The sequence below is a fragment of the Nerophis ophidion genome, linkage group LG10 (assembly GCF_033978795.1).
Source record: "Nerophis ophidion isolate RoL-2023_Sa linkage group LG10, RoL_Noph_v1.0, whole genome shotgun sequence".
Classification (NCBI taxonomy): Eukaryota; Metazoa; Chordata; class Actinopteri; order Syngnathiformes; family Syngnathidae; genus Nerophis; species Nerophis ophidion.
The window spans coordinates 54,480,986-54,496,020 of record NC_084620.1 but is presented as its reverse complement, the minus strand read 5'-3'; the positions used below and the strand labels follow the sequence as shown (position 1 = coordinate 54,496,020).

General features: G+C 40.5%; 2 protein-coding genes across 3 annotated transcripts in view; one reads left to right on the top strand and one right to left on the bottom strand.

The window, feature by feature from the left end:
• nup37 (nucleoporin 37) overlaps positions 1 to 5,088 on the bottom strand; it is a 37,588-nt gene extending 32,500 nt beyond the window's left edge. The window contains exons 1-2 of the mRNA XM_061914135.1: positions 5,013 to 5,088; positions 1,445 to 1,640 (exon numbers count right to left, since the gene is read on the bottom strand). Coding sequence (XP_061770119.1) covers positions 1,445 to 1,624 — 180 coding nt within the window. The 5' untranslated portion in view covers positions 1,625 to 1,640; positions 5,013 to 5,088. The remainder of the gene's footprint in view (positions 1 to 1,444; positions 1,641 to 5,012) is intronic.
• A 162-nt stretch (positions 5,089 to 5,250) lies between these two features.
• The window catches only part of parpbp (PARP1 binding protein), a 33,286-nt gene continuing 23,501 nt past the window's right edge, over positions 5,251 to 15,035 (top strand). For both annotated transcript variants that reach the window (XM_061914134.1, XM_061914133.1), the window contains exons 1-4: positions 5,251 to 5,377; positions 13,491 to 13,645; positions 13,863 to 14,090; positions 14,156 to 14,236. In XM_061914134.1, the coding sequence (XP_061770118.1) occupies positions 5,359 to 5,377; positions 13,491 to 13,645; positions 13,863 to 14,090; positions 14,156 to 14,236 (483 nt within the window). In that variant the 5' untranslated portion in view covers positions 5,251 to 5,358. The remainder of the gene's footprint in view (positions 5,378 to 13,490; positions 13,646 to 13,862; positions 14,091 to 14,155; positions 14,237 to 15,035) is intronic.

Here is a 15,035-nt window from a genome sequence, read left to right as displayed (position 1 = left end):
TACGTAAATACATTTTGAAATATTTGGCTTCTTAGGCTGTCTCAGCCAAAAAGGTTCCCGAGCCCTGACCTGTGGGATGTTCCAAATAAGTGTTTGATGAGAATTCCTCAACTTTCTCATTCCTTTTTTGCCACTTGTGCCAGCTTTTTTGAAACATGTTGCAGGCATCAAATTCCAAATTAACTAATATTTTCAAAAGATAAAGTTTACCAGTTCGAACATTAAGTATGTTGGACTGTTGGCGTTAACACACTTTTTGTGTCTTTTTACGCATTGAAATCAGAAAGGACGCAGATTTTTTTTTTTTTACTGACTCCTGCGTGTTATTGTTTTCGTCATGGCGAGCAATAAACCCGAGAAGCAGAGCTTCAATGAAAAGTGGCTTCAGGGAGCCACTTTTCAGCAAATGGCTCACTTATGAAGATGGAAATATGTTTTGCACGCCATATAAACGCAGGGTTTCCCACACATTCATTTATTTGTGGCGGCTCGCCACGAAAGAATTACGGACGCCACAAATAAAAAAATAAAAAATAAAAAAATAAACTTTTTTTGAGGGGAGGGGGCTTTTGACTCCCTTGACCACTCATAAAAACAATGGGACTCTGTCTGTGAATGGAGCTTTTAGTTACATATTATATAAATATGTAAATATTATATAAATATGCATATAAATATGTACATAAAGTGTTGTAATTATATTCCAACTCCACATTCTTCTTGGTCAGCGCCTGAAGGCGGCCGACTTCTGATGTATTTTATACACCCCGCTAGCAGCAACCCCCCGTGCGGTGGTAAGGTGGGCGGGGTTGGGGTGCGGGTGTGTAAAATATATTCAAGAATTGTCATGAATACAAAGGATTCTGGGTATTTGTTGTGTTGTGTTCATGTTGTGTTACTGTGAGGATGTTCTCCCGAAATATGTTTGTCGATCTTGTATATTTGTGGCTTCACAGCGTGGCGCATATTAGTAAGTGTTAAAGTTGTTTATATCACAACCATCAGTGTACTCTGTATCACCCAGTATGCCTTTCAATCTTGTACGTGTAATTGCGGAAGCTGCACACAACAACATTTTGCCGGACCAACAACCGGTTCGTACATGTTGTTGAAGGTGTCAAAGGCAATAGCTTCACAGCACGCCTGTATTCTTGTCATCAGGATGAACGCTATTGGATAATCGCGAGAACGTTGGCGGCCCTAATTGTCTTCGATACTCTGTGAAACAGGTTTAAATATCTCTGTGAGTGGTAAAGGCGGCCGACTTCTGATGTATTTCAGCGGGCGGTTGGCGGGCGGTTACGGTCCTGATAAAGTGTTAGTTCGGGTGGACGGCGGGTGGATGACGACTTTGGTGATGCGGTTGCGGATGTTATAATTGCCTGTCCGCGCATGTCTAGTACATAGTTAAGAGAAGCGGGAGGTAAAATGACACAGGTCTCACCTGGAAGACGCAGGTGCCCACCACCACATATTGGTTCCCACCGTAGGCCAGCAGAGAAGCGGGCGTTCCCGAAGCGAAGGGACTGAACTCCACCACGTGGACGTAGTCGTCGCAGGGTACCGTGTAGCTCGGAACTCGGCTGGTATCGTCCGGCATGCCGAGTGTCCTGGTGCTGCCCATTTAAAATCACAATCTCCTGTAAACATATTTCCAAAGAACAAAAATACTTATCTTATAATAACATTTTGTCAAATTTGCTTGTAAATTACATGAAAGTCATCAATATATGTTCACTTTGCTTGATTTACTCACCAGTCACTTCATTAGGTACTCCAGAATATTACATAATTAAACAAACCCTATCGAAGAAAATACTCCTTACAAAGATAATATGGTTATGGTATTAGTTCGCACATGCACATGTTATGTGTCATCAAGATGGCACATAACATGTTTCCAGTTTCTCAAAACATGTCCAAAGAGGTGATGGGATGTTACCGACGTCACGTCCCGCCCAATAAATACTGGTGGTGGTCACGCTAGCTCCGGTTTCAATGGTTACTAGGCGCCATCTCGCCTTTTTCCAAGAATAAAACGCTGCTATGTGTGTCGTTTTCGGCTGTACCAACCGCTGAAACCGCGGGAAGGATTAACGTTTCGTCAGAGTTCCTCGAGAGGTTATCAAAAAGGGCGGAAAGGTGCAAGATTTGTAGAAAGGACGACGAGAAAAGCAGAGTCAAAGAAGGCATGCTTTTTGCAGTGATTACTTGGTTAAAACTCCAGGCCTACGATATCGTGATATTTCGAGTATACGTTCTCACGCAGTTGCTTTTAGCTGCGTGCATTACACTACAGGCTTTTATCAGTCCTTGTTGTCTCTGCTTCTCACAGAGACATAAAACAAGGGCACCTTTAATGAAATCAAACAATGGATGTCCGCTAACCTTTTGCAACTCAACGCCAAAAAAACGGAAATGCTGATTATCGGTCCTGCTAGACACCGACCTCTATTTAATAATACAACTTTAACATTTGACAACCAAACAATTAAACAAGGCGACTCTGTAAAGAATCTGAGTATTATCTTCGACCCAACTCTCTCCTTTGAGTCACACATTAAGAATGTTACTAAAACAGCCTTCTTTCATCTCTGTAATATCGCTAAAATTCGCTCCATTTTGTCCGCTAACGACGCCGAGATCAATATCCATGCGTTTGTTACGTCTCGTCTCGTTTACTGTAACAGTTGGTACAAAATGCGACTGCTAGACTTTTGACAAGAACAAGAAAGATTCATCATATTACGCCTATACTGTATATACCTTTATATACATATATACCTATACTGTCTATACATATACATATATACCTATATATATACCTATACTGGCTCACCTGCACTGGCTTCCTGTGCACTTAAGATGTGACTTTAAGGTTTTACTACTTACGTATAAAATACTACAAAGTCTAGCTCCAGCCTATCTTGCCGATTGTATTGTACCACATGTCCCGGCAAGAAATCTGCGTTAAAAGGACTCCGGCTTATTAGTGATTCCCAGAGCCCAAAAAAAGTCTGCGGGCTATAGAGCGCTTTCCATTCGGGCTCCAGTACTCTGGAATGCCCTCCCGGAAACAGTTCGAGATGCCACCTCAGTAGAAGCATTTAAGTCTCATCTTAAAACTTATTTGTATGCTCTAGCCTTTAAATAGACCCCCTTTTTAGACCAGTTGATCTGCCGTTTCTTTTCTTTTTCTCCTTGTCCCCCACTCCCTTGCGGAGGGGGTCCAATCCGGTGGCAATGGATTAAGTACTGGCAGTCCAGAGTCGGGACCCAGGATGGACCGCACGCCTGTGCATCGGTTGGGGACATCTCTGCGCTGCTGATCCGCCTCCGCTTGGAATGGTTTCCTGCTGGCTCCACTTTGGACGGGACTTTTGCTACTATATTGGATCCACTTTTGTCTGGATTCTCACGGTTATGTTAGATCAAGGGTCACCAACCTTTTTGAAACCAAGAGCTACTTCTTGGGTACTGATTAATGCGAAGGGCTACCAGTTTGATACACATTTAAATAAATTGCCAGAAATAGCCAATGTGCTCAATATACCTTTAATAAATAAATCTATATATAAAAAAATGGGTATTTCTGTCTGTCATTCTGTCGTACATTTTTTTTCCTTTTTATTTGTAAAGAATAAATGATGAAAAAAACACTTAATTGAATGGTTAAAAAGAGGAGAAAACACGAATAATATGAAAATTGAATTTTGAAACAGTTTATCTTCAATTTCGACTCTTTAAAATTCCAAATTCAACTGAAAAAAATGAAGAGAAAAACTAGCTAATTTGAATCTTTTGGAAAAAAATTGAAAAAAAAATTTATGGAACATCATTAGTAATTTTTCCTGATTAAGATTAATTTTAGAATTTTGATGACATGTTTTAAATAGGTTAAAATCCAATCCGCGTTTTGTTAGAATATATAACAAATTGGACCAAGCTATATTTCTAACAAAGACAAATCATTATTTCTTTGAGATGTTCCAGAACAAAAATTTTAAAAGAAATTCAAAAGACTTTGAAATAAGATTTAAATTAGTCTACAGATTTTCTGGATATGCCAGAATAATTTTTTTGAATTTTAATCATAATAAGTTTGAAAAAACATTTCACAAATATTCTTCGTCGGAAAAACAGAAGCTAAAATGAAGAATTTAATTAAAATGTATTTATTATTCTTTACAATAAAAAATGAATAAATACTTGAACATTGATTTAAATTGTCAGGAAAGATTTAAAAGGTAAAAAGATATCCATCCATCCATCCATTTTCTACCGCTTATTCCCTTTCTGTTTTTAAAAATCCTAAAATCATTTTTAAGGTTGTATTTTTTCTGTACAATTGTCTTTCTGAAAGTTATAAGAAAGTAAAAAAATAAATGCATTTATTTCAACAAGTGAAGACCAAGTCTTTAAAATATTTTCTTGGATTTTCAAATTCTATTTGAGTTTTGTCTCTCTCAGAATTAAAACTGTCGAACAAAGCGAGACCAGCTTGCTAGTAAATAAATACAATTTAAAAAATAGGGGCAGCTCACTGGTAAGTGCTGCTATTTGAGCTATTTTTAGAACAAGCCAGCGAGCATCCTTGTTGGTGACCCCTGTGTTAGGTCCACTATGGATTGGACTTTCACAATATCATGTTAGATCTGCTCAACATCCATTGCTTTTGGTCCCCTGCAGTCCCCTCCAAGGTTTCTAATAGTCATCATTGTTGACGTCCCACTGGGGTGAGTTTTTCCTTGCCCTTATGTGGACTCTACAGAGTATGTCGTTATGGTTTGTGCAGCCCTTTGAGACACTTTGGATTTAGGGCTATATAAATAAACATTGATTGATTGATTGATTGATTGATTGATTGATAGTATAAGTACCGAACTCATTTTACAGCAAGTCACCTCTCGCTCACGCAACTGCTTAAAATGTTCCGTCTAAGTGCTAAATATTTACTTTAAGTATCTTATTTGGCTTTAAAGTTTGTAAAAAGACAGGAATTAGTTATTTACCTTTACAGCACAGTCAAAAGCAGCGCGGTTGGGATTTCCGGTCTACTACTTCCAGGTTCCGGTTGTGAACGTACCACTGCGGGTAAAACATGGGGGAGCAGTTTAGTAAAGACTTAATAAAACTTTTTAATTTACTTAGTAACGTACTTTTTTACTCGTTCAACATAATTAAATTAGGTTTAACATATTATAATGCAGACAATGCGCCATATATGTGTTCGACACGAAACATGTTTTAACGGCACTTCCGTCTACTACAAGAGGATTGGTACGCTCTGGATGACGTCACCGGTCATTTCAAATTTCAAAACAGCTGCGTTGACTTTTAAGTACTTTGGGGTTTTGGATGGCCAACAAAACGACAGGTTTGTGTGCGGCATTCCATAAACAGTTACTTTATCTCTAAACGTAGTTATCTGGTTAGCTTTTTAAATCAAATGTGTGCTTTTAACGTGGACGTTGTTTTAAACTTTAAAACGCAGACCATTCTGTGGGTGTAGAGCGATCCAAACAGCCATCGTGTTGATACTGATATTATTATATTTATTTGTTTTTCAGTTTTCTTGTCTTAGACATTTGTTTTTATTTATTTTTTCCTAAACTGTTTTAATCTTAATCTTGAGCAACAAATACAGTGCAAAATGACAATATAATTCAAGTGATATCATTCACTGGTGAAGCCTACTTGGATGAGCTGTGAAACATCTTCTAAGACAACTTTTTCCACTGAGGGCCCCACACTGAAACATTATTTTTATTTGAAAAAACAATACAATATATCCATCCTTCCATCCATTTTCTACCGCTTATTCCCTTTGGGGTCGCGGGGGGGCGCAGGTGCCTATCTCTGCTACAATCGAGCGGAAGGCGGCCTACATCCTGTACAAGTCGCCACCTTATCGCAGCAATACAATACATGTATAAAAAATATACATTTAGGCCTCCACTCTGTTATGAACCCGGACCCTAAAGGGTTTTGGTAAAAAAAATATATATATAAAAAATAATTATTTTCATTATTATTCAAGATTTAAATCTCTAGATCAGGGGTGTCAAACTCAAATACAGAGTAGGCCAAAATTTAAAACTGAACAAAACCGCGGGCCGAGGTTGAACAAATTAACCTTTTAATAGGGACCCAAACAAGTTTTGCATTGAATATTGAACAAAATCGAGTTTCAAATAATACTAATAATTTTAAAAATAGCAATGGCATATCAAATCAAATTTAAATAGAAATTGAATGCCTCTTCTATTTGCAGTCTTCTCAGGTGAATATCAAAATAAAATTTTCCCACAGGCTAATAATACATTTTTATATTATAGCGTCCAGGAAGAGGTAGTGCTGCAAGGGATCCTGTGTATTTGTTCTGTTGTGTTACAGTGCGGATGTTCTCCCAAAATGTGCTTGTCATTCTCGTTTAGTGTTGGTTCATAGTGCGGCGCATACTTGTAACAGTCTTAAAGTTTTTTATACAGCCACCCTCAGTGTGACCTGTATGGCTGTTGACCAAGCTTGCATTGCATTAGTGTGTGTGTGTGTCTGTGTGTGTGTGTGTAAAAGCCACGTATATCATGTGACTAGGCCGGCATGCTGTTTCTACGTCGGAAAAGCGGACGTGACGAAAGGTTTTAGAGGACGTTTGAGGCAGTGCCTTTAAGGCACGCCCCCAATATTGTTGTCCATGTGGGAATCAGGAGAAATTAGGGAAAAAAAACACAAAAAGTGCAATATTTTTACCCAATAACTTTTATAGGTGGAATATTTCAGATTATAAAAGAATTGGAGCCTTGAATTTGGATTTTGATTTATTATTATTTTTTGAGCTATGACACTTAAAAACAAGTCACACTAATCAAATCAACTTTATTTATATAGCACATTTAAAATTGACCACGGGGTAGCCAAAGTACTGTACAATGGGCAGGTTGAAGACGAGAACCGAGCAAACACAACACAACGCAAACAGAACATGATAAAAAATAGATAAATCAAATAAATTAAAAATAAAAACAGGTTCACAGCAGGTGTATAAAGGAGCGCCATTGCAGGATGGATATCACTCAGTGTTAAAAGCCATGGTATAAAAGTATGTTTTTAAGAGAGATTTAAGTTAAGTTAAGTTAAACATAATTATATAGCGCTTTTCTCTAGTGACTCAAAGCGCTTTACATAGTGAAACCCAATATCCAAGTTACATTTAAACCAGTGTGGGTGGCACTGGGAGCAGGTGGGTAAAGTGTCTTGCCCAAGGAAACAACGGCAGTGACTAGGATGGCGGGAGCGGGAATCAAACCTGCAACCCTCAAGTTGCCGGCACGGCCGCTCTACCGACCGAGTTATGCCGCCCCACAAAAACAGGAAGAGAGGAGGCTTGTCTAACACTCAGATGTAGGTTGTTCCAAAGCTTGGGAATATAATAATTGGGGATCCAAAAGTGTCCTACTCATTAAAGTTTTAAAATATAAATTATAAAAAAAAATGTACTGTTTACTTTTAGCACAATAATCTTGAGATCAACTTCAGATATATCCGTCAATTTTAGTTTCATTCTTTATGTTTTTTGTTTGTTTGTTTTAGGCCAGGGGTCGGGAACCTTTTTGGCCGAGAGAGCCAAAAAACCAAATATATTTCCGTAAGAGCCATATAATATTTTTTTTAACACTGAACACAACTAAACACGTGCATTTTTAAGTAAGACCAACATTTCTAGAGTATAATAGGTCTCTTATTCTTTGTAATAACATTGTTATTCTGAAGCTAACTGTGGAGGGGGCGTGGCCTGCGGGCCTGCAGCGGCAGGTGCATAGATGGCCCACCTGGGCTTTGTTATCTAATCACCTGTCGCTCTGTTATAAGCAGCAGCCAGGAGGAGACACTGGGTTGGGGTTGGAAATACTATTGCTGGAAAGCAACTGAGAGACTTCTTGAAAAATAAAACAATATTGTAACCCTGAAACAGGCTCTCATGTCAGTGCTTGGTGGTCTGAAGAACCCACAGGAGGGCAAGCCCCACACTAACCAATAATAAATAAATAACTTCTTACCATTAATGCAACCTCTTGAACGGATGGATGGATTAAAGATGCATGAGAATGTTTTATATTTTGAACATTATTTTTAACACTGTGATTACAAGTGGAATTATTCATTACTTATCGTGTTAAGCAACGTCAGCTCAGATTTATCCGAGAGCCAGATGCAGTCATCAAAAGAGCCACATCTGGCTCTAGAGCCATAGGTTCCCTACCCCTGTTTTAGGCCCTTCTTTTAAAAAAAAAATAAAGCTCAGAGTTTTATATGGTAAAACACAAAATATGCAACATTTTCCCTAAAAAATATCTCAAAGTGGAATATTTAAAGTGATGTAAATGAAGCCTTGAATAGGTCAATAATTCAAAATGACTTTGATTTTGATTCATTATTATTTTTTACAGAAAGTAAGTGTTATTAGAGTAAACATTGCAACATTTTCTTGTTACATTTCACCCGTTTGCTCTTTTATACCACTTTTTATGTTTTTTATTTTTTTCAATTGTATTTTTAAAATGTTCCGTGGGGCCGTTAAAAATGGCCCCCGGGCCGCACTTAGGACACCCCTGTTCTAAGACAAACCAAACAGTCCAGTTGCGATCTATTGAACGCCCTGGGATGACCATGACCTGGATCAGGGATGTCAAAGTGGTTTTCATTGAGGGCCGCTTGTAACAGTGGATAATGTATGAATTTCATTACTAGTTATATAAATTGTTTTAAGTAGACTGTCGATTTTACAGTAAAAACTTTACATGCATTATTTTCACTATAAAATATATCCATCCATCCATCTTCCGCTTATCCGAGGTCGGGTCGCGGGGGCAACAGCCTAAGCAGGGAAACCCAGATTTCCCTCTCCCCAGCCACTTCGTCTAAAATATAGTGTTTTTTAAATATGGTTTACAACATTTTACTGTAAATGGCAAAACAGTACCACTATTTTTTTTTTTTTTTTGCGGAAAAAGCTGGCAGCTTAGTTGCAGTACAAGTTCTTGTTCTTATTCGGGCAACTCAGCTGCCAGTTTTTGTACCGTAAAAACAAACGTACCTTCTTTCCATTTACAGTAATACACCGTTAAAAACAAGATTTTACTGTAAAAAAATATGGCAGCTCGGTCAACAGAATTTTAACACCAAAAAAATTGTAGTTTTTTTCCAATTTATGCTGTAAATAACATTGTAAAATGTATTGTCATTTTTATTAATTTGATGGGTAGTTTGCTGTAAAAACATAAGTCAAGCGGCATAGCTCGGTTGGTAGAGCGGCCGTGCCAGTAACTTGAGGGTTGCCGGTTCGATTCCCGCTTACGTCATCCTAGTCACTGCCGTTGTGTCCTTGGGCAAGACACTTTAACCACCTGCTCCCAGTGCCACCCACACTGGTTTAAATGTAACTTAGATATTGGGTTTCACTATGTAAAGCGCTTTGAGTCGCTAGAGAAAAGCGCTATATACATATAATTCACTTCACTATTTAAGTATTTATTCTTACCTAGACATAAAATGTTTGGAAAGTATGATAATATACTGTAATATTTGTTGCAATAATGAATACTATTAGTTTAAAAGGTATGCAATTTAAAGCATTACATGTATTTTTTTCTGTCAAATTTTTTTAAAAATCCATCACATTTAGTGAGAATATATGAAGTACTTTATTGACACATATCATTTCCAGGTGTTTGCAGACCGGATTACATGATAGACATTCAACGATTAACACTGGACTTGAATTTACAAAACTCAAAACCGGTGAAGGTGTCACGTTGTGTAAATGGTAAATAAAAAGAGAATACATAAATTGCAAATCATTTTCAACTTATATTCAATTGAATAGACTGCAAAGTTGTTGTTGTTGCATATAATCATTAACTTAGAATTTAAAGGCTGCAGCACATTGCAAAAAAGTTGTCACAGGGGGATTTTTACCACTGTGTTACATGGCATTTCTTTATAACAACACTCAGTAAAGGTTTGGGAACTGAGGAGACACATTTTTGAAGCTTTTCAGGTGGAATTATTTCCCATTCTTGCTTGATGTACAGCTTAAGTTGTTCAACAGTCCTGGGTCTGCGTTGTTGTATTTTACGCTTCATATTGCGCCACACTTTTCCAATGGCAGGCCAGTCTAGTACCCGCACTCTTCCTATACAGCCACCCTGTTCTAACACATTGCTGAAATAAGCAGGGGCGTCCACGAAAAGGTTACAGGTCGACACGTTTCTCCTAAAATTGAGCAAAATGTAATTATGTCTGTGTTTATTTCCTTGCTTCTTGTCTTATTTAATAGATGTCATCGATGTTTGAACCTGACACAAGTTGTGGTGAAATTTGTCCTCCGCATTTGATCACCCCCTGAGAGGTGAGGGGAGCAGTGAGCAGCAATGCTGGCCGCGCCCGGGAATCTTTTTTGGTGATTTAACCCCCAATTCCAACCCTTGATGCTGAGTGCCAAGCAGGGAGGTAACGGCTCCCATTTTTGTAGTCTTTGGTATGACTCGGGAGACAGGTCTGGACTACAGGCAGGCCAGTCTAGGACCCGCACTCTTTTACTACGAAGCATTGTCTTATTGAAAAAAGCAGGGGCGTCCATGATAACGTTGCTTGGATGGCAAGACATGTTGCTCCAAAACCTGTATGTACCTTTCAGCATTAATGGTGCCTTCACAGATGTGTAAGTTACCCATGCCTTGGGCACTAATACACCTCCATACCATCACAGATGCTGGCTTTTACACTTTGTGCCTATAACAATCCGGATGGTTCTTTTCCTCTTTATTCCAGAGGACACCACGTCCACAGTTTCCAAAAAAAAAAAATTTCAAATGTGGACTCGTCAGACCACAGAACACTTTTCCACTTGGCATCAGTCCATCTTAGATGAGCTTGGGCCCAGCGAAGCCAGCAGCGTTTCTGGGTGTTGTTGATGAATGGCTTTGGCTTTGCATAGTAGAGCTTTAACTTGCACTTACTGATGTAGCGACCAACTGTAGTTACTGACAGTGGTTTTTCTGAACTGTTCCTGAGCCCATGTGGCGATATCCTTTACACACTGATGTCGCTTTTTGATGCAGCACCGCCTGAGGGATGGAAGGTCCGTAATATCATTGCTGACATGCAGTGATTTTTCCAGATTCTCTGAACCTTTTGATGATATTGCGGACAATAGATCAGGGGTAGGGAACCTATGGCTCTAGAGCCAGATGTGGCTCTTTTGGTGACTGCATCTGGCTCTCAGATAAATCTTAGCTGACATTGCTTAACACGATAAGTAATGAATAATTCCGCTGATAATCACAGTGTTAAAAATAACGTTCAAAAGATAAGACATTCTCATGCATTTTAATCCAACCATTCATTTTCTATCGCACCTGTTCAAGAAGTCGCATTAATGGTGAGAAGTATTATATTTATTATTGGTTAGCTTTAGACTAAGTGAATTATATTGTGAAGTGAATTATATTTATATAGCGCTTTTTCTCTAGTGACTCAAAGCGCTTTACATTGTGAAACCCAATATCTAAGTTACATTTAAACCAGTGTGGGTGGCACCGGGAGCAGGTGTGTAAAGTGTCTTGCCCAAGGACACAACGGCAGTGACTAGGATGGCGGAAGCGGGGATTGAACCTGGAACCCTCAAGTTGCTGACACGGCCACTCTACCATCCGAGATGTACCGCCCCAATAACAACGTCATTAAAAAGAATCAGAGACTTATTATTCTCAAAAAATGTTGGTCTTACTTAAAAATGCACGCATTTAATTGTATTCAGTGTTAAAAAATATGATATGGCTCTCACGGAAATACATTTTAAAATATTTGGCTTTCATGGCTCTCTCGGCCAAAAAGGTTCCCGACCCCTGCAATAGATGGTTGAATTCTCTTAATTCCTTGCAATAGCTGGTTGAGAAATGTTGTTGTTAAACAATTTGCTCAGGCATTTGTTGACAAAGTGGTGACCCTCGCTCTGTCCTTTTTTGTGAAAACTAAGCATTTCATGGAAGCTGCTTTTATACCCAATCATGGCACACCACCTGTTCCCAATTAGCCTGTTCACCTGTTGGATGTTCCAAATAAGTGTTTGATGAGCATTCCTAACGTTCTCAGTCTTTTTTGCCACTAGTGCCAGCTTTTTTGAAAAACCTGTTGCAGGAATCACATTCCAAATGAACTGATATTTGCAAAACATAGCAACGTTTACCAGTTCGAATGTTAAATATCTTGTCTTTGCAGTCCATTCAGTTGAATATAAGTTGAAAAGGATTTGCAAATCCTTGTATTTTGTTTTTATTTACCATTTACTCAACGTGAGAACTTCACTGCTTTTATACTTGGTGCACCAAAATTTGCAGTATCACCCCTGCAGTGCCCTGTAACACAGGGGTAGGGAACCTATGGCTCGAGAGCCAGATGTGGCTCTTTTAAAGACTGCATCTGGCTCTCAGATAAATCTGAGCTGACACTGCTTAACACAATAAGTAATTAATAATTCCACTTGTACTCAAAGTGTTAAAAATAACATTGAAAATATAAAACATGCTCATGCATTTGAATCCATCCATCCTTTCTTTCTACCGCACTTGAAGCTCTATAGCTCAGTTGGTAGAGTGGCTGTGCCAGTAACTTGAGGGTTGCAGGTTCGATTCCCGCTTCCGCCATCCTAGTCACTGCCGTTGTGTCCTTGGGCAAGACACTTTACACATCTGCTCCCGGTGCCGCCCGCACTGGTTTGGATGTAACTTAGATATTGGGTTTCACTATGTAAAGCGCTTTGAGTCATTCGAGAAAAGTGCTATATAAATATAATTCACTTCACTTCACACTTCACTTGTTCAAGAAGTTGCATTAAGGGTAAGACGTGATTTATTTATTATTGGTTAGTGTGGGGCTTGCCATCCTGGGGGTTCTTCAGATCACCAAGCACCGACATAAGAGCCTCTTTAAGGGTTACAATATTTTTTTTATTTTTCAACAAGTCTCTGAGTTGCTTTCCAGCAATTGTCTTTTCCTCTTTCGTTCTCGCTCGCACTCTAGTTCCAGTCCCAACCCCGTCTCTCCTCCTGGCTGCTGCTTATAAACAGAGCGACAGGTGATTAGATAACAATGCCCAGGGCCATCTACGCACCTGTTGCTGATCGCTGCAGGCCCGCAGGTCACGCCCCCTCCACTTTTAGCTTCAGAATAACAAAGCTATTACAAAGAATAAGAGACTTATTATACTCTAGAAATGTTGGTCTTACTTAAAAATGCATGTGTTTAGTTGTGTTCAGTGTTTAAAAAAATATTATATGGCTCTTATGGAAATACATTTAAAAATATTTGGCTTCTTGGCTCTCTCAGCCAAAAAGGTTCCCGACCCCTGTTGTAACACATCATTTTTATGTGCTGTTTGTTATAATGCAGTTGTCTTTAACAATGCACGTATTTGTAAATGTTTTTAGGAACAATGCGCGGCGTAGTCGAGGCGTTGACGCAGATGGTGAGGACCTTCCGACAAGCGTGCCCTCGGCTGCAGCGGTCCGAGCGGACCACCGTCCACGGTGCCGACGCCATGCTGCTGGTGCTGCAGCTGGCCGTGGCTGACGTGCGCAAGCAGGTGAGTCATTGCGTCGAATCCCCAATTTTACTTGCATGAGGGCGAGGCGAGCAGCCCCCTCTCTGCAAATTGTCATGACTCGAAGCCTCGAGCCGCCTGTCATCCGGCTCACAACTGATGACGTTACCGCGCAAAGCTGGCGTTTCGGGAGCGGAATAAAAAGTGGCCTGATTGATTCCAGACGGCGGCCCGCTGTTTTCTCTCCTCCCCGTGACAGCTAAGCGGGGAGTTCAAGGTGGCTCTCAGCGACGTCCTGCTGGCGTGGAAACACTTACTGCTGCACAAGCTTCACCTGCAGACCCCCGAGGCGCCACGCTTGGAGAACTATGATCTCATCCTGGAGGCCTACGAGGGCTTCCTGGAGAGCTCCAACACGGTGGACCTGGTGGACGTCCACTCGGCGTACAAAGAGCTGGGGGGGGACTCTGAGGAGCTTGTGAGCCCTGTGAGTACTTCATCACCGATGGAGATCGATCATGATCTGATGATGAATCCCTTTCTTTTGCCAAGGTCCAGCTGTTTGAGTTCTTATCAGGCCACGCCACAGATGGTCCTGCCTCGTCTTTCCCGTCAACACCATCTCGCTCACAGGTAGTGCCAAGCATCTCCATCCTAGGGCTAGGCGATATATATCGATATATCAAATCAGAATTATCATCTTCCGCTTATCCGAGGTCGGGTCGCGGGGGCAACAGCCTAAGCAGGGAAGCCCAGACTTCCCTCTCCCCAGCCACTTGGTCCAGCTCTTCCCGGGGGATCCCGAGGCGTTCCCAGGCCAGCCGGGAGACATAGTCTTCCCAACGTGTCCTGGGTCTCCCCCGTGGCCTCCTACCGGTTGGACGTGCCCCAAACACCTCCCTAGGGAGGTGTTCGGGTGGCATCCTGACCAGATGCCCGAGCCACTTCATCTGGCTCCTCTCGATGTGGAGGAGCAGCGGCTTTTCTTCGAGTTCCTCCCGGATGGCAGAGCTTCTCACCCTATCTCTAAGGGAGAGCCCCGCCACCCGGCGGAGGAAACTCATTTCGGCCGCTTGTACCTGTGATCTTATCCTTTAGGTCATGACCCAAAGCTCATTACCATAGGTGAGGATGGGAACGTAGATCAACCGGTAAATTGAGAGCTTTGCCTTCCGGCTCAGCTCCTTCTTCACCACAACGGATCGATACAACGTCCGCATTACTGAAGACGCCGGAATCAGAATCAGACATACTTCATAAATCCCCGAGTAGAAATTAAAATTTTCAGCACAATCCCATTCAAGATCAGGAAAACATTACAGGGACACAGAACAGGATCGCTGACGGGTCTGCCAACATTTTCGGAGCCCCTTATACAGATAAACAAGTGGACGGGAATGGGGGAAAAAAATAATAGATTAAAATAAAATTT